We start from the raw sequence: 22,954 nt of genomic DNA on the forward strand, positions 1-22,954 counted from the left end.
GGTGGAGCGGGGGCCGCAGCGGCCCAGCCGTGCTCGCCTCTTGCGACTGCGATGCCGAGCCGGCTGCACCCACCCGAAGCGGGCGGATGGGGCGAGCAGGCAGGAGGAGCCGGGGCTGCGCCCGCAGAGAGGACTAGGGGCACAGGCGGCCACGTGCGGGAGGGGCCGCAGGCAACGGAGACACCCCAGGGGGCTCCGGAGGAAGAGGCCGGGAGGAAGGTGGTCAGCCTGGGCTCCCCCTGCAGACACCGGCCGGACTGGAGGCCAGAAGATGAAAGAGTGGAAAGAAGGGGCCGGGTGTGGCGGTGCCGACCCGGCACGCTGAGGCAGGAGGATCACAAGACCGAGGACGGCCTCGGCTACACAGCTCCTGTCTCAAAGTGAAAAGGGGCGGGGTCCAGGGTGGCCAGGGATGCAGCTCAGCAGAAGGCCCTGGATTCAGTCCCCAGTACCCAACAGAGGAGGAGCGAAGAGCGGGAGGAGGGGCGGGGACTGAGAATGAAGGGGAAGAAGGTTCTGGAGCAGAGGAAACTGGCTGAATAAACTCAACAGACAGGAGGCGCTCAGGGTACAGCGGGCTCCAGGCCGGACGCAGGTGGGTTCTGCACTCATCCCTAGAAGGACCCAGGGCTGGCCCCGGCCTCAGCAGCTGGGGGCGGGGGCTGGTGCGACCCTCCCTACTGTAAATGCTGCTTCCAGCAAGGAGGGAAAGCGCAGTCCTGGGCTTAGGCAAGAAGAGCTGGGTGCAGCGGGAGGGCGGGGAGGGCAGGGCCGCAGGTCCTAACTCACAGGCAGAAGTGAGCACTCCTGTGCTGTTGCACATTAGGGTGACTATGATAATAATGTGCCGTGCGTCTCAGAGGAACTGGAAGAAAGGACTTTAAATTTTCTATCACAAGCTGGGTGTGGTGGTGTATGCCTGTAATCCCAGCACTGAGGAAGCAGAAGCAGGAGGATCTCCATGAGTTCAAGGCCAGCCGTGGCTACACAGTGATTCAAGGGCAGCCTGGGCTCTACAGAGTGATTCTGTCCCCGAGGACCCTCCCCAAACCCCCTAAATAACAAAACAAACCACAAAGACATGGCAAATGTCTGAGGAGGACGTACTTACCCCGCTTTGAGCACTGCACAGTGTACACACGTTTAGAAACATCACACGGTACTTCATAAATATGCACAATTTTATTCTAATTTTAAAAAATTAAACACATTAAAAAATAAAGAAGACCTGGACTGTATTCTAGCACTAATACTTAGTAACTTGTTGATTCAGAGTGATTCTCTCAACCATATGGAACCTATTTCTTCACTTATAGAAGAAGACAATTGAGCCTGGCATGGTGGCACCTTCCTGTAATCCCAGCACACTTGGAGGCTGAGGCAAGAGGGTCACAAGCTCGAGCCTAGTCTGGGCAATTAGTGACTTGGTGAGACCCTGTCTCAAAGTAAAAAATAAAAAGGGCTGGGTAAGTAGCTCAGTACAAAGACCCTAGGTACGATCCTTCATAACACACACACACACACACACACACACACACCGAACAGGAGGGAGAGAAGGAGACTATTATATTTGACTGAAGCTTCACAGCTGAAGAATACTTTTACACACTTTCTCATTTAATCCTGATAACGCACCTGCTAGCCACACACTCTCTCTCTCTCCCTCTCTCTCAATCAAACACTCCGTGGTATTTGCACCAGGCATCAGAAAAGAAAACGCAGACAGTACCTGTCCCTGGAGGCTCTCCCTGGGGTTAATGTGGACTCCCTGCTGTCCCAAACCTGAGAAACCTTCACTCATTTGTCAGGTAAAATTTTTTTAGTCACTATTACATGCTTGGTTCTAAACAGAACTCAAAGGACCTCCAAGACCAGAGAGAAGATAAAATAGGAAGCAGCGAAGTGTGTATGTGCTGCGTGCTATACTAGAGGTATGAGGGGAACTGAAATGGACGAATTTGCATGCCATTTTTTAAAGATAAGGTTGGCTATATTGCCTAAGGCTGGCCTCAAACTCCTGGACTCAGGCGATCCTCCTGCCTCAGCCTCTGGAGTAGTCGGGACTACAAGTGAGGGCCACCGTACCTGGCTAAGTGCCGTGCTTGTGAAAGGGTTCATGTCTTACTGTTCCAGTTTCTATATATGAGGGCGTAAGAGGTAACTACTTTTTGCAGCGGGGGCAGGGGGGAGGTGGTATTTTAAGACAGGATCTCATTATGTAGTCCAGGATGGCCCTGAACTTGCTGTGATCCTCCTGCCTCAGCCTCCAGAGTGCTGGGATTACAGGCGTGTGCCACCACGCCCGGAGTAATTATTATTACTTAAATAATTATTCAACACAGGACTAAACTAGCCTTGCTGGGGTTCATGTACCTAACAAAACGTCCAGCAGATTAGCCCGTACACCCTTCTTTAAAGCTTTGTCAAGCAGACTGTCAATTCAAGTGATCTTGTGTATTAATGCTCCTAACTGGAACAACTGTTTATTGAGCAAATATCTACTGAACACATGTTCTGCGCCAGGAGGCTATTCAGGGCAGGGTATAGTTCTCCCACCCATCCTCTTTTCCGTTCTTATTTTTTGTTTTCAGTGCTGAGGATCCAACCCAGGGCCTGCGTGGGGAAGGCAAGCCCTCAGCCCCTGAGCTACAACCTCAGTCTGATATTGCATTTTTAATGATTTCTCCCGTCCTTTTTCACTTGTTCTGAGTGAAAACGGCCTGTGTGAGCCTTCTTCAGAAGCCAGCGAGGCACAGCGTGGTACAGAAAGTGCCAGTCCCGTCAGACTGCTTCTGACAGGGGTTATTTCCCACACAGAACTAGAAATACACTTTGGGAGCATTTTCATTAATTTTAAAATATACTTCAGTTCTCTTTCCCCTCACATCCTTCTCAGCCTCTAGCAGAAGCACGCTGATTTCCAAATGGCGTCAGTATCCGGCCAGAGAGTGAGAAGTACTGAGATTATCGTTATCAGATTTAGACACACAAACACGGATGAGGCACAGGTCAGGGAACAGCGCATTATGACCCTGAGAACACTCACCTCCCGATCCACAACCCCATCTTTACGTTTTCTGATAACGCGTGTGATTCGCACGTCTTTCTGCCTGCTTCTCATACGCCTATCTCTGGTGCTTAAGAAATGCTCCCTGTGAACAGAACGTGGCCCAATAAGCACCCACTGGGAGAGGAAAGCAAAGGAAATGAACATGTACGCTGCCCTTGACGGCCACACGGAAGTTACTAACACATAGCGTCCTTTTTGCTAATCTCTGCAAAATAGAGGCACTGTTTGCATTATTTGAATTCTCACCCTGGAAATGCTGTCAAGGTGACAAACAAGCCAGAAGGAAGAAAGTGCAATGGTCGTACATTCTTAGGAGGCTCATCTTAGATCAAGAGAGCAATTTTATGATATCACGTGCACTTAAGACATACTGTAATGCAGAAGAAATACGCTTTGTGGTTGAAAAATAGTAACCACAAAGAAAACAATCCCATGTGCAGGAGACCAACACATATACAAACACAGATCAGTACAGTCTTCTGTCCAGAAGAACGATTGCTCTACATATTTTGTAATTTTCTCCTTCCCCTTAAACCTATCCTATCTCTTCAAGCTAGTATTTGCAGTAGTGGGCTGGTCGAGGGTTCCCAGTCATGCACTCAGCCCTTTCTAAATTTTATTTTGAGACAAGGCCTACCTAAGTTGCCCAGTCTGACCTCAAATTTGCAATACTCCTGCCTCAGTCTCCCAGGTAGCTGGGATTACAGGTATATGCCACTGCACGGGATATACTGTATTTTTTAAGAGTTGCATAATTTTCCAGTTTGTGGATATAACATTACTTTTCTGTTTTTAGGGTCTAAAAAAACAAATCTCCCTGACAGCCTTTTACATAGTAAAATTAAGGATGCATTAAATAACTCAGTAACTGAAGCAGTTCAGCGACGGGCCTGATATAGTGGAATATGCAGTCATTTTTAATTTTAGACACAAAATTCCATAACGTGGCATTAAACTTCCTAATGCCCTCAGATCTGCAATTTTTATGAAGTGAACTCCCAATTCAGGTGGAAAAGAACTGACTGCTTTTAGGTACTGCATTTAAGAGGAAAGGTCCTCTCAAGTTTGTTGAAGACTGCCCTCTAGTGCCCCCTCTGTTCATGCTGGATGTGGGAGGGTTTCTGTGTGTGTCAGTTTAATATTCCGTGGGCAACTGTCTGGACTCGCTAACTTAGTTTTTAGATAACTGAGCTCATATGTCATTCTTATGGAACCAGCTGTGCTATTAAGGAATTGATTACTATTCATCCATCTTAGAGAAAAAGTAAGGCACACCAGCCATGTATCATCCTTTCCTGACCTATGTAATTAAACATGACCCTCCAAACAAGATGAATGAACCCCTGCATGGTGACATAATCCCTGGAACACACGGATCAATAAGAGGAACCTATCATCCCACCACGCTTTATGTTTAAGATGAGAGCGGGGAGGCTGAGGACTCAGCTTGGGGCGGCAGAGCTGAAAGATGACCTCACTGGCGAAATGGCAGAGATGCCGCTGAGGATGCCTGCTAGGGAGCAGACAGGCACTGACACTCCTTGGGGACCCGTGTGGAATCACTGTCCCAGCAGGGTGCTCAGTGGCACCGTTTTCATGGACAAGTAGACCTGCAAGGGAAGCATGGCCAGAGGAGGTGTGAACCTTAGGAGCTCATTAGCCACTCCGAAATGGAACCAGGCCAGCCGGCTGGGTGGCAATGTCCACCCACCTGAACTACCACACACATTTCAATTGGATGCAGCGCCCTTCCCTGAGTCATGACTTGAGTTTTCCTCTGCATGGTTAATATGACAGACAACTGTCATATTCCACACCTAAGTGCCTGCCTTCCGAGTGGGGTATTACGTGATTTTGCGATAAAATTCACAGGAGTACTGCACTATGAAGGAAGCAGTACTAGTTGCAGATAAAATTCCACCGGGTAGCTCAGTGGATCAAGACAGTCACTTGATTTCCACGAATTCTGGTTAGGCCATGTGAACAGCACGCATGTTTCTCTTTCTAGAAAATACCTAGTTTATTCATAAATAAGATAAATCCTTTGAGAAAGCTCTTTCTTGTTTGTTTCCGTGGATTTTCCAATCCAAATATGTATCTTAACAAACAGGAAATTTCAGATTCAGTAAGTTCTTGAAAATTATGGCTCTAATATATATTATGAAATTAAGCAAATATTTTGCTTTATTTTAATTAAAGCAATTACTTTATGTTGATTATTTTCACAAGCATTTATGCAGTATTGTCAATAGCAACTCAGTTTAATTTAAAATGCAATAGTTTATGTCAATTTAACTTTGACCCTGAAGATTGTCTTAGCAAATACAAACCCTTTCATTTTCTATGCTTTATCGCACAAATCTTTTCAAATTGCCTCACAGATTCCATTTTCATTCAGCCACTGGGAAATACACAGTAAACTGGGAATGGTGCTTATACTCTCAGGACTCTGGGATTGAGGCAGGAGGATCACAGGTTTGGGCCTGGCCTGGACAATTTAGCAAGACTGTCTCAAAAACAAAAAAAGAGAGAGAGAGAGAGAAAGAAAGAAAGAAAATTTAAAAATGGTTGGGGATGTGGCTGGATGCTAAGGCCCTGGGTTCAATTCCCAGTCCCAGAAAACAGAAGTAAAACGTAGTTTTCTCTTTCCTTTGCTCTCTTTCTTCTAGCTTTTTCTTCTCTTCCATCTCTACCTCCCCTCTCCCACCTTTTTCACAGTATTCTCACCTGTTAATTTTATAGTGAAAAATGCAAAAATTCTGGGCTAACAGAAAGAAGGAAATGGCCATATAGCTTCTATTAAATAGCTGATTATAAACCAATTCCTTGAAGCCATCTAGCAGCCCTGCAACGGCGGCCAGGCCTCCTGCTGCCCGAGTCCAGCCCCTGGGGAGGCCTCCTGAGAACCACACGAACGTGCTGGTCCCGGGCTCTGGGTCTGGAAACAAGCAGGAACCTGGTGCCCTTTAGATCCACCACGTGGGACAAGAGCTGGCACTTGCTTTTTACAGTGCCAGAGTGTGACCCTCTCTCAGGAATTCAGCTGTCGTCTGTCCTAGGTCTGCAGGTCCTGACGGCGACACACAGCCCAGTGGAAGCGGCAGCTGCAGCCGCCAACCCCAAGGAGCTCCGGTGCGATGCGGGTGGAGGCCCCTCCTCTGCCTCCTCGCCCCAGCTCAGGGGACCGGTGTGGGCATCCCCAGCCCTGACCCCTGCACAGTCCATTTCTGAGGAAGGAGTCAGTGACCTGTACCTCTGATCTCTCTTTCCTTCACCTGCTGCTCTCTTTCCTGTGACAAAAGGACCATGTCTGTATCTATATATTACACTTCTTCAACAACTATTTGTTGAATGAATAACAAGAGAGAAAATTTAAATGCAAACAATTTGGACAGATTTCACATTCAAACCAAGCTCAAAATACATTTGCAGATTTTAAAAAATGTTACCTAGGATAATTCCCTATATTTGGAACATCTGAACATAGCAATGTTGTTTAAACTATACCACTAACATTTGTTTTTCCTATTTTAAAAGTAACAAGCTTATAGCACAAATCAGAAAAAAAAAATTGAAGAAAGGCCCAAGATTGAGATCATACCTACCCTGCTAGAACCACGGAGAGATACGCTGCTGCTAACATTTTACAAACGTAAAATTTTACAGAAATAGCAGGCATCAAGCCTGGTGCACTCAGGTTGTCCTGGATCCAGGATACAGCCCCAGTTGCTTATATATTTACAAAAACATTTTTTATCAGTTCATCTAGTAAGTCCTTTGACCACTAGAGTGTTATTTCCCCACTAGACAAATGTGGTGGCTTTTGATTGCTAATCAGACTACATTTGCATTGAGAAGTTTAATAGCCAAATAAACAAAAATACTCTGTGGGGTAGTTGGCTTGAGAAATGAGGGTAATATCTGAAGGTTGCTATAAAATATTACACTGTCATCAAAACAGGTGCGCTGACAGACACAGTGAACATCTGCGCCCCTCCCCTGAGCTCGCCTGAGCCAGCGCCTCACTAACTCCCGTTCACTTTCGTCTGCGTAGACGGTTCAGCCGACCTGCCATTCCAGTGAGACCGTGCGCCCTCCTTACTCATAGGAGTCGCTGGCACGTACAAACAGGTGACGTAGCAAACACTGCTTCCAAAGCGTGGGAGACTGAAGGACTGTATCCTAAGAAAAAACAAAGGCAAAGGAAAAGCAGCAAGTCTCTAAAACGGTCATGTGGAGATAAACCATGAATTATCTCTCATGCAGCCAAGAAAGCGATCCTATTTCCTCAGTTTGGGATAGAGAAGAGACATGTATTATTTTCTCAGCATCTGTGATAGCTTTCTCCTACCGGCGATTTTCAAACTGCTCCAGAGACAAAGCAACCTCGACGGCTGCAAGGAGCCGGGGCTCACAGGGTGGGGCCGTGGCCGTAAGCTTACAGCTGCCAGGTAAAACCCAGATGCCCAAGTAGGTGTGAACTTCAGATAACAACCAATAATTTTCAGGGATATAATCTGCAGTATCTGGGACACACGTGTACTCAAAACAATTTGTTTCTGGTGCTGGGGATTGAACGCAGGGCCTCATGCGTGGTGGGCAAGCACCCCCCACCCCTACGTTACACCCTGGTTCCCCCACATTATTCACTGTTCATCTGAAATTCAAATTTAACGGGGCAGCCTGTGCAGTTTCTTTTTCTGGGTAAGTATGATAGCCCTATAATAAACTTCTGTCTCCCAGCAAAAGTGCCTGACTTTACATGCTAGGGTTCCAGGCAGTCTTACGTTTGAGGAGGGTGTTTTGTTAACAACCGAAAGTTTGAAAATCACTTTGCTAAATGAATCTGGGCAACACCTCTGCACCCCTCTCTCTGTGGATTACCCATCAATAAATAAAGCAAAAGGCATCTAGTCATTGTGAAAATTAAGGCTTGTGAAGCTCAGTGAAATTAGTATGTTCAGCCACATATGCTATAAAATACTTATCACATGCCAGACGGTCTGCAGGCATTCTGATGCTTGAGCGAGCAACTACATGGCAGAAGTTATAAAAGATGTTAAATCACAATTTTCATGTTACGCCTTTGAAGATCCGTGTATTAAAGTACAGAGCCCTTGAACCTAAGAAGTGAGTCTGCCTTTAAAAACAAATGCTATTTGCCTGTTAAAGTGCAGTGCTTTATACTGTTACAGGTTTTTTTTTTTTAGCTGAATCAGAGCTCTTTTTAAAAATCAGGAGTTCAAGAAAAAAGAAGTAAACAGTGTATCTCCTATAAGTCTACTGTCTGCTGTTTTTGCTTGGTGAGGTTCGTTTTAAGATTAAAGAAAGGTTTTTATGAAAACAAAACAGAGATACCAACACAATAAAACACATCTGGAGACCACTCGGAGATACTCAGGCTTCTCTTCTCCCCAGCGCTATCTTTCCCCAAAAGCTCTTCTAGCACTATTGCAAACACCATAAAAGCAGAACATTCCTTACATAATGTCTCAGCACTCAAGGCAGAATTCAACCCTGGCAGTGAAACCGAAGAGCAAATAAGTTCCTATTGTAGCAGCGTAACAGTGAAAGCCCAAGCGTAAGGAGCTGGTGGACTGGCCAGGTCAGGACAGCATTTCACAAGAAAGCAGACAGCTCTTACTCAGAAACGTAAAGCCAATCGTAGGGAGGAAAGACTCCAGGTCACAATGAAAGTTGCCAAAATTACTGTCTTATTTCTGATCAAAACTGAGGTTCTATAATGGGAGCAAAAGTCCCTTGCTAAAAGCAGAATTAATCTTTCAGCCGAACCGAAAGACTTGGAATTCACTGAACTCGAACCATCTTTTCCGGATACGTTGCCTCCTGCCTAGAATGACTCATTCTCCAGTTCCAATGGTTTTGCCAACTCCGCCTGGTCCTAAAGACCCAGCTCAACCCTTTTCTGTCTGCAAAGCCTTTCACAGCAGCCCCCACTGGACAAATGACTTCCATCTTTGGCTTTGTTTCACCACTGTGCGTTTCTCTACTTCTGCCTTTATCACCTACAGTGCCGGGAAGTGGGTACCTTCGTTCCTGCCCACATGGTGAGCTCTGTAAAGACTGAACCACTCTTACTTCACGTCTGCAGTCTCAGAGTCTAACACCATGCCTGGCAGACCACAGGCACTCAAGAAATGCACTTTAAAGGGAAAGCCACGCCCCCAGTTGGATCAAAATGGGAAGTTTCATGTTAAACGGCTAACGTGCACTTGTGAGTGTAAGCTCTCTTCTCGAAGAAGAGAAAAGGAAGCAGAGAACATGGAAAACAGCCTCGGCACTCTGGAGTGAATAAATGCTCAGGAAAAGACGGAAGGTGCTGCATATCCACGTGAGGGGCCAGACCAACAGAAACCGCCGCGAACCATCCTAAACACCCACGGAAGTGTGCCCACTGGCTCCTGGAGGGCCGGCCTCGAGACCCGGGACTCCCGTGCTGGCTTTCGATGGCTCTTCTAACCCTGTGTACAAAGGTGTCCTTAGGGAATGCCCTGCCGGCCCGCAGTACTTTCACACAGTCATTACCGTCTGATAGCGTCTGAGGGCCCAGTCACGCTGAAGTGACCCAGATCCAAACCTGTGATTAGTGATGTCACACTCACCTAGTCACACAGGCAGGCGGGGGGCGGAGCTCAGGGGCACAGAGCTTGCCTGGCAAGTGTGAGGTCCTGAGTTCAATTCCTGGTACAACAACAACAAACAAAAACATAGTTGCACAGGAATCTGCTGGGAAACCTGCCACTGCTCACGGCCCTGCTCATCCGAACAATCACAAACTCCATCTCAGACACCATACGGATGGCAGAACGCTTCCTCCCTGGCGGGGCGGCTTGTGACTTTGGGATCAGCCTAGTTACAAGGTGAGTAAGATCTGAGGTCCTCAGGGCTGGCTGGTAAGTCAGTGATTTAACTGATCACAATGCCACTAGAAGGAATACTCAGGCCAGTAGGTGTGGGGAAACACGAAAAACACAGTGAATGTTTAGGTAAAAAATAATGTATGACAGTGAAAGACACATTGCTATCAATGAGTCTCCTCAGCGGCACTGTTGAGGCTGCCTCAGTGTCCTGGGTCAATTCAAATGTTCACCTGCCGTGGTTATTTCGTCTTTAGGGAAGAGCCAGATTAGTGAATGAGGTGGATGAGGACACACAGTAACGTTTCCACGGGCCTGCATTTGCACTGGCCGGCACTTGGTAGCAACTTTCACTGTACTTTTTATCACATCTCATCGACACTCACAAAAGAGGACGTCCAGAATTGCTTCAGAAAGTGGCAAGAACAGTGGGATAAGAGAGTTCAAAGCAAGCGGAAGCATTCTGAGGAAGAGTAACGGCTTTGTGGCTTTTACTGTAATAATTTCTTTTAAATTTAATTTTTAAAAAAGTTAACTGGGTGTAGGGGTGCACACCGGTAATCCCAGCATTGTGGAGGCTGAGGCAGGAGGATTGTTGTGCATTTGAGGCCAGTAGGCTACCAACTGAGTTCAAGGCCAGCCTGAACTACACAGTGAAACCCTATCTCAAAAAGGAAAAAAAAAATTCATAGTACATTTTGATCATCCCAACGTGTGTCAGCCAAGATTTATACAAAAAGAGTTTCACTACTTACCACATATTTACCAGATTCTGTCTGGAAAATGTGAGAGATAAGAATGTTATTAATGCTGCTAGGGCTGTAAAGAGATATTAGGAATACAACTAATAGAGAGGTTGAATTACCCTTCTTTTCCTGCAGATCTTCTCTAACCGTCTGAAAATTAACTCCAATTTGGTTGATGGACACACATTTAAACATAGCTGTTATTACCAAGTGATTGTACAAGTAAGTGAATATGATACTCTGGAGTTCTATTTTTAAAATCACTCCTATTTCCCACACATAAATATGTACTACTGACATTTGTAAGTTGTACTACAAATGTAAGTATGCCACTGTAATGACATCAGGTTAATCATTTGTTCATTAATATCATTGCAAATTTCTAGCTATCACATTGAACTGTGACATAAACTAGACTAGGCAGGGAGAAGTATATATTCTCTTAGGCTTTTTCTTTTTTCTTTTTTTTTTTGAGACAGGGTCTTGCTATACAATTCAGGCTGACCTTGAACTCACTATGTAGCCCAGGCTGGCCTCAAACTCATGGCTCCCAAGTGCTGGAATGACAGGCACGCGCCACCACGCCCGGCTGTCTTAGGTCTTGTTTTTTCTTTTTCCTCCAGTACCAGGAATCGAACTCACAACCTCGCGCTTGCCAGGCAGGCACTTATGACACTGAGCTATATCCCCAGCCCCTCTGTCTTAGGTCTTTAAAGCAGAGTGTTTGCTGAATTCTGAGCTGGTCACACTGAATAATGATGGCAAATATGAATACTTTTAGGCACATGTTCAAAAGGTTTAATCAGTGATTCAAGTAGGGATAATGATAACAGTAATAACATTGGCCCAAGTTTATTATCTGCTATGGCCTCCAAATCCAGGATTTTAGAATCAAATGCATGTTGAGCTTAAAAATCAGCAGATCCTTCATTTTTAATCATTGAGGAAACTGAGGCATGGCCGGGGAGGACATCTAGAAAATTAAATGACTCATCACGATCCCATGCCAGTTTGTAGTGGGAAAGGCAATAATTATCTCAAGGTGTTTAACGTAGAACACATGTAGCACAGGAATATTTATATAATGATAAAACATCAATCAAACGATTTTGGATGAGCTACAAGTGCTTGCTCACGTTCCCTTTCTCTTGTTATTTTCTCTTTTTCAACCTTTAGCTGTAAGTGTGCATATATTTAGGAATCACCAAGCTGAGCTCCTCAGGAATCTGCATCTTAACTAGCAGCACCCCTCCATCAGTAAATTAGGGTAACCTCGGCTAGGCCTCTGCACAAAAGCTCAGTGCAGATAAATGAGGTGAATCTGAAAGTGCTTTGGAGGTATTCAGCTTATTACAGTAAAGAACCCCCACTCCATTAGAGCATGACAATTTCTGGACAAATAAGTTGGCCCAGCTTCTTAGCAGGAAAGCTGACCCACTGCCAATTAGGCCTGGAACGTGAGACATTAAAATAATAATTTCAAGCAACTTGGTCTCCTAGCAAGCTGGCTGAAAGCACTTAGAGGATTAGCTTTTCAACCATGGAACTAAGATCAGGGGATTTTTTTCAGTGAATGACAGCCCCTGCCTATCTGAAGATTCCTGGTTCAAGGTTCCAGGAAGCATGACACAGTATGAGGAAGGAATAGCTTTCTTGCCGCGGATACTTCACTGAAAAGTTCATCCCTTCAGTGTATGTATCCCTTCACAGTTCATTGATCACTGCAGTGTGGAAAAAGGAAAGAGGTGTGTTGGACTAGCTGCTTTATGCTCTCACCTTTCTCTGGCTTTATTCAGATAAAAGGCACCAGCTCAGAAACTCCATGTCAGCTGCAAAGCAAAGCAAACACCCTGAAAACCCAAAACAAAACCAAACAAAACCCGCCTCTCAGAAATCACAGAATTCTGGCTTCTAGTTGTCTTATCTACAGTATTAAAATGCCCCACAAGCATCTGCTGTCAAGTGAGGGTGGTGTCGGTCCATTTGATTGTCTTATTATCATAAAGACATTATAAAGTTAAAACTCTCATCACTACAGATTATTATACTGGGAGCATGTTCATTGTGCTTATATTTACGAAGCACCTACTATGTGCCAGGTACTACTCTCAGAGATAGGGATAAAGCAAGAGACCAGCAGGAAGGCAGGAAGAGACACACCTTACAGAAGACAGCTCGCAGTACCTAGCAGACAGTGCTAAGCACCTGGGAGGACAGTGAGGGTGGAGGCCAGGGAAGGCCAAGGCTGCTCTGCCACACAGGAAGCTAAGAGAAGCTCCTGGGTACCTGACAGCTTCTGAGCAGACCCCAGGGGCTGACGGAGCCCCGCCCCCACCTGCCAGCACAAACAAGGAGACCAGCAGGGAAACTTCAGGAGAGTTAGACCTGCAAGCGTTAGGGCCTTGTGCAGTACTGAGCACCAGCTCACCACTTAATGACCCGCAAACTCTGGCTAGCTGTGGCTTAATCTTTTTCCTGAGAGACACCGCACAGTATCTCTTCCCAGAATGTCTAAAGGAAAGTTTTCACAGTTATGTTGTGCAAACCACCCAAGTAGACAATTCAGGTAGAAATTTCCACTCGGGCCTCAGATTATTTGATTTGGAAAAGTGCATACATAGGAAAAAATGCGCTGAAGCCCGCTGATTTAGTGTCTGGCCATATAAATGTGGCAAAAAATTTCAAAGGAAATTGGGACAGTTGGCCAAGTTTTAGAATGGTGAGTTTTAGAAGTTTTTCTTCTAATTAAAAACACAGCAAAACAAAAAGCAACAAACATTCCTACAAGAATGGTGAGACACAACAGAATCCAGTAAACCAAGCGCCCTCCCTCTTCCTCCTCCCTTTCTCTCCCCCTTTCTTCCCTTCTTCCTTCCTTCCTTTTTTCTCCTCCCTCCTTCCACCTCTCTCCCTCTCTCATACTGAGGATTGAACCCAGGACCCATGCATGCTAAGCAAGCGCTCTACCGCTAAGCTACATTCCCATCCCTTTCTATTTATTTTGAGACAGGATTTAGCTAAATTGCCCAGGCTGGCCTAAAATTTGAATTCTTCTTGCTTCAGCCTCCCAAGTAGCTGGGATTACAGGCACATATCACTACACCTGGTCTGGTTTAAATTCTTAAATTCTTTTTACTTAGTCTGTTTATATTCTACAGTAATAGAACTAACAGATAAAAAGTAACAAGACAGACAACGAACTCAATTAATTTCCTCAGAACTATATAACCGAGAACTCTTCCATGCTTGATAATAAAACATTCAGATTCATTATAACTATGAGAACAACTCCGAGCGCACTTATAATACTTTATTGGGGTTCTCTGCTCTCTTACGTGGAACAAAAATGTATATACCGTGGATAGAATCTGTGTGTAGTATGGATATAGTTTTAAAACACTTCATACTGTATTATGAAAGATATGATATGGAATTACACCTGTAAAAGGGTCAAAATAATTGCTGTCTCTAGGATAACCATAATTAGTTAGTTAAAAGATGACTTCCACAGTCCAAAGAAATGGGAATTGGCATTTCCTCTGGTAAAAATGACAAAGGGTTTATTGTCTTAATAATGTACATATATGTTCTTAATTAAGCAAACTGATGAAAATCAATTTAAAATTTCTTAACTTTTTAATTTAAAACATATTTATTTAGGTTTTTGAGACAGGGTCATGCTGTGTAGACCAGGCTGGCCTGTAAGTCACTATGTAGCCCAGGTAGGCCCCAAACTTGTGGCAATCCTCCTGCCTCAGCCTCCAGAGTGCTGGGATTACAGGTGTGCCCCACCATGCCCTGTTTAAAACATTTTTAGAAAGGACTTGAAAGGTTAATAAACTTGTAAATTATCAGATACATTTTAAAATCTCTACAGTGATATGGCTGGGTTACACAGTATGTCTTAAATTGACATATCCACAGAAAATTGAAATTCATTGATTCAACAAACATGGAGCTCAAAATATAGAGACACAGCATAAACTTATTTTTCAACAGAACGTTATGTGCATTTTTTTAAAGAACACTGCACGTTTGAATAAATGTTCAAAGTATTTTTTGAGTCAGTCTGCAGTATCTTTTCAGGTCAAATACCTCCAAATATAAAGCGGTGGGTCCAACGGTTAATCTGGAAAAAATACAATAAACGTGATATGAAATATGGTAAACGTCTGGAAAAAATAGTTTTAGCATGTTGCTTTTGCAGATTAAGGAGTCACACCCTTTGCTTTTAAATCTGGAGGTACTTCACCAAAAAAGGTGTCTGCAAGTTGGCAAACCCATTGGGCATGTTACCAAGGAACAAAACTAGCACTGTAATTTCAGACAGCATGTGGACTCCGCCCGGCTGGGTCTGTCCAGTGTCCACTGTGTGTCAGGTGTCCGTTAGGTGTTGTGCATGCAACGGCGTCCACGCAGGAGTCCTGCCTGGCGAGGATGACCAGCTCCGGAGGCAAGGAGCAGACCTCTCCCTAGGAATGGTTAGAAGGACATCTGGAGTATTCTGATGCTGGTGAAAGTACCGTTAAGAATGAATGAAGCGGGGCTGGGGATTTAGCTCAGTGGCACAGCGCCTGCCTGGCAAGCGCAAGGTCGGGAGTTCGATTCCCGATACCGGAAAAAAAAAAAAAAAGAATGAAGGAACTAGGAGGGAAGGAAAAAAAGAGGGAGGGGGCGGAGGAGGGAAAGAGAGAGCAGGGAGGCAGGAGGCAGGCAGCTCGGCCTAGAAGGGTCAGAGACACCATTCTAGACCTGGAAGGACGCCTTAGATGTCATCTAATTCAGTGCCTCAGCGGCAGCTGCACACTGGAATCACCCAACGAGCTCCTCGAGCTAAATGTGCAAAGACTCCTCCCCAAGGGCTGGGGTGCAGCTCAGCGGTGGAGCTAGTCTTAAGCACACACAGGCCCTGGGCTCAACCCCCAGAATCAAACATTCCAATCTGAACCCCGCAACCTGCTACATTGACATCTATGTGTATTTGTGCTTGAAAAATACTCCGCGGGTGTAGATGATGAAATCACTTAGCTAACACACACTGATCTAACCTCATTTCCTCATTTTACATATGAGGAAACTGAGGCCTAGAGGGGCTGAGACTGAGCCCAAACCCCCATAGCTATCATACCATGGTCTGAGTTTTCTGATTTTCAGAAACTACAGAAAAACCATGCATCATCCCACTACCATCTTTTCCAGAATCTCCGCTCAAGAAGAAACTGGACAAATGCAGAAAATAGTTTGCTAAGGTTATCGGACCAAAGTGAAAAAGCCAGTGTCCACAGGCAGCACAAACAGAACAATAACAAAAAGGACCCACGGTCCACCAGCAACCCGGCTGCTTCCTGCTTAAACCACCAAGTCAAGCCGGTTTAAAACACACCCGCACAAATATCATTACTCCTAACAGTTTCTCACTTCAGCACTGCAGTGAATAATAATTTTGGTTTCCCTGGGAAGGGAGGAGGGAGGAGTGATTTTTTTCTCTGGTTTATTTCTTAAAATTCAGAAGGTTAAAAAAATATGTTTCCAGCCCTTCAATATGGAGGAAGCCTGGTCTGCTTTTAACACATTTGGCAGGATCTGAGGACACGTTTTTGGCTATTAGCCTGCCAAGCTGTTTAAGCTTCTAGAAGGCTCACAAAGGGAACTTGTATGATTAAGTTAGTTCAACACAAACATCCTCACTGTATATTTTATTTTATCCCCTCCCTCCACATTCACAAAAACATAAAAGCGAAAACATTTCAGAAGTGTATGTGTGCGGGGGGGTAGTTATTTATCACTTCAGCTCCTCTCTCAAGGGCCGTGCAAATGAGAACAGAGGCTACTCAGTGAAACGATGCCCTGCGATGCTCTCAGGGAGCAGAGCTGAGCACCGAGAGCGGCTCCACATTCCTGCGGAGCACACGCACTTCCTTACAAGAAACATCTGTGATTCCCTAATGCACTTCAGCCTTAACTTCATCTCTTTCTAAAAATTATGTAACATGCGTACACTTCAAGCACTGGACATGTTTATTAATGACACAGTCACACAAGAATTCCAAATGTCATCTCTTCTGCCATACATTATAACAAGAATTCCAACGCTACAGCACTGCACGGTCTTCTCACATGAAACCTAACAGCTCCCTAAATGGCTTGGAAGAGATATTTCAAGCAGAACAAGATGTCACACTATCTAGTCTCTTTTCAGCCCCTAAATAAAGCACTCCGATGATTAGTCAGGGATGGGGATGGCATGTGTGGAAACACTGGTAAGTTAACAAGTTATGGGTTTCCTTCTGAAGGCTACCTTATCATTCACTTATCAGGGGAATGCAAGAAACAGAAGAGGTACAAATGCCCTTGGTGAAGCTGTAACACGGCTTAAAACACTTTCCTATGAGAGAGAGAGAGAGAAAGTGCAAGAACAGAAAATAGTATTTTAACTAAGGCAGAGAGCTGGCCAGTTCTGAGAAGGTTTTAAAGATTTTCTGTCTCCAACATGGCTGCTGTGGATTTTGTCCCTGTAGCAATGGGCCCTTGGGTGGGTGCGTGTGGTGGGCAGGGGTGCTCGGCTAGTAGAGTAGCACAAACCCCCTTCTACCGCCACAGAGCTAATTTCCTCCCAGGTGCTTTGTTTAACTGAAAGACAATACCCAAGGGTCAAGAGAATGAAAACAAAACATCCAAGTATTAACTGGTGGGCGCTTCTCCACAGGACCCTGCTATACGAAAATCTAACCCCACACCTTCTCCCACACGGGATCAAAGGCCTCTGCCAGCCTTTGTCACCGGTCTTGCTCTGAGTCTAGGCAGTCAGCTAACTTCCAGAATCTCCATGATCCTTCGCAGCCTGGGTTAATCTCAGCTGTCTCTACAGGGGCAACGTGAAACATGGCATTTACAAATTTGGTTTACACAGCACTATTTATTACATGATGGAAGATTTCCAAAAACGCCACAAGAGATGTTGGCATTTATGCAAGTCAACTACTGTTCCACCCAGAGAAGACTACATTTTATAGGTGTTTGCCAGGACTGAAAGGGCCCGTGTGAAAACACCTTAACTGGCACCATCTTAGCACCTCACCCACAAGCGCTCCAGCTCCAGGTGTTCTGTTTCAGGTAGGCCAACAAGTCCTGAAAACAGAGCTCCCGGCCCTATTACAATCCAGTCCCTCCAAGTCCTGAGAGTGTATATTTTCTTATTTTCAGACTTAATAAATCAAATGTACCTGGTAGCTGGTAAAAGATTGAGTCACCAAAGTTTTAAAGGGTTTCAGTGTTCAAAAATTTCAAACCCACAAAGGAGGCAGATTTGGAGGGTTTAGTTCGCGCAGAACTGTGAATTTACTTGCTGGTTCCTCCTTTTTTCTTTTTTCTTTTTTTAAAGGATGTTATTAACCCTTCTGTATCCTTTTAAGATTTTTTTTTAAAAATACCTCTTTATGGATCTACCAAGAGAAAACAGAGGAATCTTAAAAAAAAGAAAAGACAATGGATTGGGTGATATCTGGTGATCTAAAAAGATACCCAATTATGACAGGTCCCTAAAGAGGGAGGTACGAAAACTTGACAACATGAGCTACTTACAATATGCTATCAGATAACCTTTTCCCCTTTCCTTCTTTGGGGAAATCCAAATTGCATTACAACGTTTCTTTAAAATTCCTTTATTAAAAAGTCCCCTCAAAGCAAATGGCATCATAGAAAACCAGGCCAATATTCTATCACATGGAGTGGTGGCTACTTTACAGTAGACTTCTTTTTTTTTTTTTAAAGGCAACACACGTGGAGGAAAAGATGGTTATATAAAACATCACAGGAAACCAAATAGCCTTTATTTAAATTAAAAGCAATCGCATCCTGACTCTTGGAACACATTTAGAAATGCTTTTTGGCATGCAGCTGCTACATGCAGCCAATATTGTGTGTAACGGGAAACATTTCAAACAGAATTGTTACCGAAGTCAAAGACCATAATTGTGAGCTGCGGGATCAGCGCCTCAGATAAAGGGGCGGCTGACCACACCATCCACGCGCCGGGCTGCATCTAACTGCAGCCTCTCCAGGGCACTAATGGCCAATCTGCCTTTCCAGAAAGAAGGCCACCAAAAAAAGGTGGTGGGTTTTATAAATCAGCAACTGAGAGACAACTCCGAGAAGGGAGTCTATGATTGTAGCACCAGAACAACTGAAATAACACAACCTTAACTTTTCTCCTGAAGTGTGCTCTACCAGAAATGACACGCATCTCTCCTGAGAGAGCCTACCCCAAATCTACCAGCCAGGAAACTGCTACTCCAGTTTGATAGGCCAGTAGAGTTTTAGGATCACTTAGGACCCAACCTAGGTACCAGAGGAGGGCAGGGAGTTTAGCAAAGGTAAATGACAGCTGCGTGCTTGTTTATAGCTCTGACTTTTCCAATGTTTACACTGGCACCTGCATTTTTACTTTTATTTTAAATGTACAGTCTCTTCCTAGGAAAACAAACCTGACAGGGCCTCATCAGTTCACGCTGGGCAGTCGTTCTGGTTCCAACCGACCCCTCTGAAAGTGACCCAGACACATTTAGCGTTTACTCTCCAGATGCACACAAACCAGAGACATGGGAAGAATGATCCCATTCTCCTCCGGAGGTCTGATCCCCCCGGTACGGTCACAGGAAACAGGGCCGGTGACAGGGGGCTCAGCAACAGCTCTTGGGAAAACCGTGTCATTCTGGCACGAAGGAGAGTGACTCGAGTGTCCTCTTGTGATCTGTGCCAGGAGCGTCATGATGTCAGCACGCCCCAGCCTGTAAAGCCCCTCATCAGGAAAGAGGGCAGAGGAAGAAAGGCTGCCTCGGTGCCCAAGCGGTTCCTGCTGCTCCAAGGCGTGCATCACCAACACCCTGGGTGTCAGCCCCTTTCGGAGCAGCAAGGGGGCGGCGGCTGGGGCAGCATTCTTGTGTGCCCGGCCAACGGCGGGGAAGCCCGGGTCCCTTGTGCCACCTTGGTCCGTGGCACTGGGAGTGGAGCCTGGCTCCAGACGCTGCCCGAGCCCTTTATTCCGTTATCACTGGAAAGGCATCCAGGGCCCCTTGGAACACTAGCCAGCCCGGAACACGAGGCATTCACTCTCCCAGCTCATCCTCCTCACTGTGGGAAAACTGCACTCGGACTGAAGCAATTCTTAAGCCTCTCACGCTAATAAAAGTTAAACACTGATGCTATTTTATATAACATGGACCAAACAGAGGGGCATTTTTCTGAAGACGAGGAGGAGGAGAAGTCTTATCTTGGTCAAGTGACATCTTTAACATTTCTGTGCACCTGTAACAATCACTCTGACTTTGAAAATTACTATCTTTCTTTACTTTTATTTACTGATTAACTTTTAATTAAAAATTTAATTTTATTTTCATGGTACTGACAAGTAAACTCAGGGACTTATGCCTACTAAGCCGGTGGTCTAGTGCTGAGCTGCACCCCCAGCCTTTTGTATTTTATTTTGAGACAGGATCTCACTAAGTCATTCAGGCTGGGTTTGAACTTGAATCTTCCTGCCTCAGCCTCCTGATTAGCTGGGACTACAGGCCTGGATCACCACACCCAGTTTACTTCCCTTCTTTAAAAGGAAACTTTTTATAAACCACTTTAACCAGGAAATTAGCTGCGGTGACTAGAATGCAATTAAATGATAATCTTTTTTATTCTAATCTTTACTGCAAATTCTTTTCTTTAATAATAAGCAATCCCAAATATAGATATAGGGGGCCAGGGGTTTAGCTCAGTGGCATAAGTGCCTGCCTGGCAAGCACAAGGTCCTGAGTTCAATTCCTGGTACCAAAACAAAAACAGGCCCCCCAAAACACCCAAATATAGGCATAGATCATTTTATTTTTTGGCCATAGATCATTTTAGATAGTTACTTAATTACTGGAAGATAATTAGTCCTTACTCCAGCTCATGACTACTATAGTCACTCACAGGACTGACCTCTCTGTAGTTTGCGCTCGAGAAATTATAGGTTTTCGAGAAATTAGGATACTTTTTTTTTTTTTTGTCTTTTTGAGACAGGATTTCACTATGCAGTTCAGGCTGGCCCTGAACTCACTTTGTAGCCCAGGCTGGCCTTAAACTCACAGAGATCCTTCTGCCTCAGCCTCCTGAGTGCTGCTAGGATTACAGGCCTCTGCCACCACGTCTGGAGAAATTAGGATACTTTTACAACTTCCATGTCGGCTTACTTTAGAAAATCCTTAAGGAAGTTACAAATTTGGCTTTTCTGGTCTTTTCAGTTATCCTCGGAGAAACTACTAGGACCAGCTCTATGATAGTTCAGCTGTTGACCCTACAAGAGTTATTTTTCTTCTCAGCTCATGCTAGCCTTTACTCCATGGCCCGGCTGGCTCCCAGCAGTCCCTTTTACTGTGGTGACAGATGGTGGTCCCGTGCGCCCCGGTGATAGGACTTAACGGACTCTTAAGCGTCGCTGGGGTTACAGTGGAACTGGGTGAACCTGTCACTTTAGCGAAATCCCTCACGTCTACAAATCTGTGAACCTGCAGGCTCACTCTGCTAAGTCACCCACTAGTACCAGGTGCAGGATGGTTCATCAGTTCACTAGACCCCTTCACCACACCACTCCGTCTACCTCTGCGCACCATCCCCCCCTCCTCTGCTCCTCTCCTCCTTCCTTCTGTCCTTTCTGCCTTTCAAGGCTATTTATACATAGCATCGCTGTCAGTCATGACGTCAGCAAATGTGCCGTCCCTTAACTGCGAGCAGCGCCCACCGACCTCCAGCGTCTCTCGGGTCTGAACTGCAGAGCACGCGCATCTGCCAACCTTAAATCCCTTCTATAAACACTACTGGAAGAGCCTGTAAAATAACCCCTTCTGTGTTTCCTGACTCGCCCGCCCATGGCATTCTGAGACCCTCCGCGACCAGCAGGTGCTGTATTTTGCTTTCTGAGGCTCCAGCTGGCTACAGTGACAGATTTCTGTCCCAGCCAAGCTCGGTCACCTAAGCTAGGACCACATCAGAGGCGGAATGAGCCGGGCTCCGCCACCCCGCCAGATAAGCAGCTGTTGTGTAAGTTTAAAAATCCCCTGGTGGGAGTAAATATTGTTCCCGAGAAAACCGCTTCACAAATACTGCGTCATCCATACAGAGCCGTCTTGGTTAAAGCAGAATTTTCAGATTAAGTTGCTGCCCAGTTAAAAATGCACCCATCTTGCTGTCATGGGATTTGTTTTTCCTCCTTCTTCTGTTCTGAAAACAGACATACCGTGGCGGATAGTCATACAAGGCTGCCCCCTCCAGAGGGGCTGGGGTCCCGCGCTCTCCCTACTGGAAAGCCAGCTGAGCGGCTGAAGGCTCACACCTCACCGAGGAGGAGAATGCAGACAGCACAGGCTTAGCGAGAAAGGGCCAGTTGTCACCTAAGTGACAGGCGACAGCTGAGCTCACACATCTGGAGCCGGAGGAGGGCAAACATGAGCAACCCTCCCCCGGCTACACCTTGGGCCTCTCCGAAGAGACAGACGCAGCTTCCTTTCATTTCAAAAGTGCACGTGAAAATATCTGATGGCGAACCGTGCCAATTATATAACATCGAATGCAGACCCAGCCTTCCCAAGCGCTGATTAAAACGAGGCAGCAGACAGAACTGGATGCAGGCGCAGATACAAGACACAGTTTCATGAAGTACGATTTGTCCTCTGGAGAACCTACTGTGCGAGCCACAGAGCTACGCAACCATTTTCCAGCCCAACGCGTCTGGACTGCGCAGAGGGGCCGGGTCTCGGCCGCCCTCCCGCAGGCCGGCGGGCGCCGCGCACGGCGCGCAGCACCTGGCTGTGGCCGCAGCGTTGCCTCCGACCTGGGCTGGCGACTCGATCCCTGCCGGGCGAGCCGGGACCCGGGGTGGTGCCCGCCTCCTCCGACCCTCCCTGCCCCGGTTCGTCAGCCTGCTGGAGCCGATCCGCGCACCCTTTCCCCGAAGCCCCCCGGATAGCACGGCGCTGCCGAAACTCACCGGCGATGCCATTTGCCGTTCTTGGAGGGCAATAAACATTTAACAGCTTTCTGCGGCATCCCGAGCCCCGCTCCGGCTAATTATTAACATGCCCGGCTCCTGCAACTTTTCCTCCGCCTGCAGGGAGGAAGACGGTCCCCTCCCCTTCTCGCCCTCGTACGTGCAGCCTTCCCGAGGCGCCCTCGCCGGGCGGGACCCGCTGCCCCGCTGCCCCCGGCGGTGACAGGGGCCCTGGCGGCGGGGACCG

General features: G+C 46.0%; 1 protein-coding gene across 2 annotated transcripts in view; it reads right to left on the reverse strand.

Annotated features, from left to right (window-relative positions):
* Prickle1 (prickle homolog 1) overlaps nucleotides 1-22,863 on the reverse strand; it is a 92,893-nt gene extending 70,030 nt beyond the window's left edge. Inside the window, exon 1 of one of the 2 annotated variants that reach the window (XM_005406578.2) lies at nucleotides 22,708-22,863. In XM_005406578.2, the coding sequence (XP_005406635.1) occupies nucleotides 22,708-22,746 (39 nt within the window). In that variant the 5' untranslated portion in view covers nucleotides 22,747-22,863. Of the gene's footprint in view, nucleotides 1-3,046; nucleotides 3,064-22,707 lie in introns of those variants that run through there. The other variant, XM_013505663.1, reaches the window with a different exon arrangement.
* Between the last annotated feature and the right edge of the window lie 91 nt (nucleotides 22,864-22,954).

The sequence above is a fragment of the Chinchilla lanigera genome, unplaced genomic scaffold (assembly GCF_000276665.1).
Source record: "Chinchilla lanigera isolate Chin_1 unplaced genomic scaffold, ChiLan1.0 scaffold00099, whole genome shotgun sequence".
NCBI classification, from domain to species: Eukaryota; Metazoa; Chordata; class Mammalia; order Rodentia; family Chinchillidae; genus Chinchilla; species Chinchilla lanigera.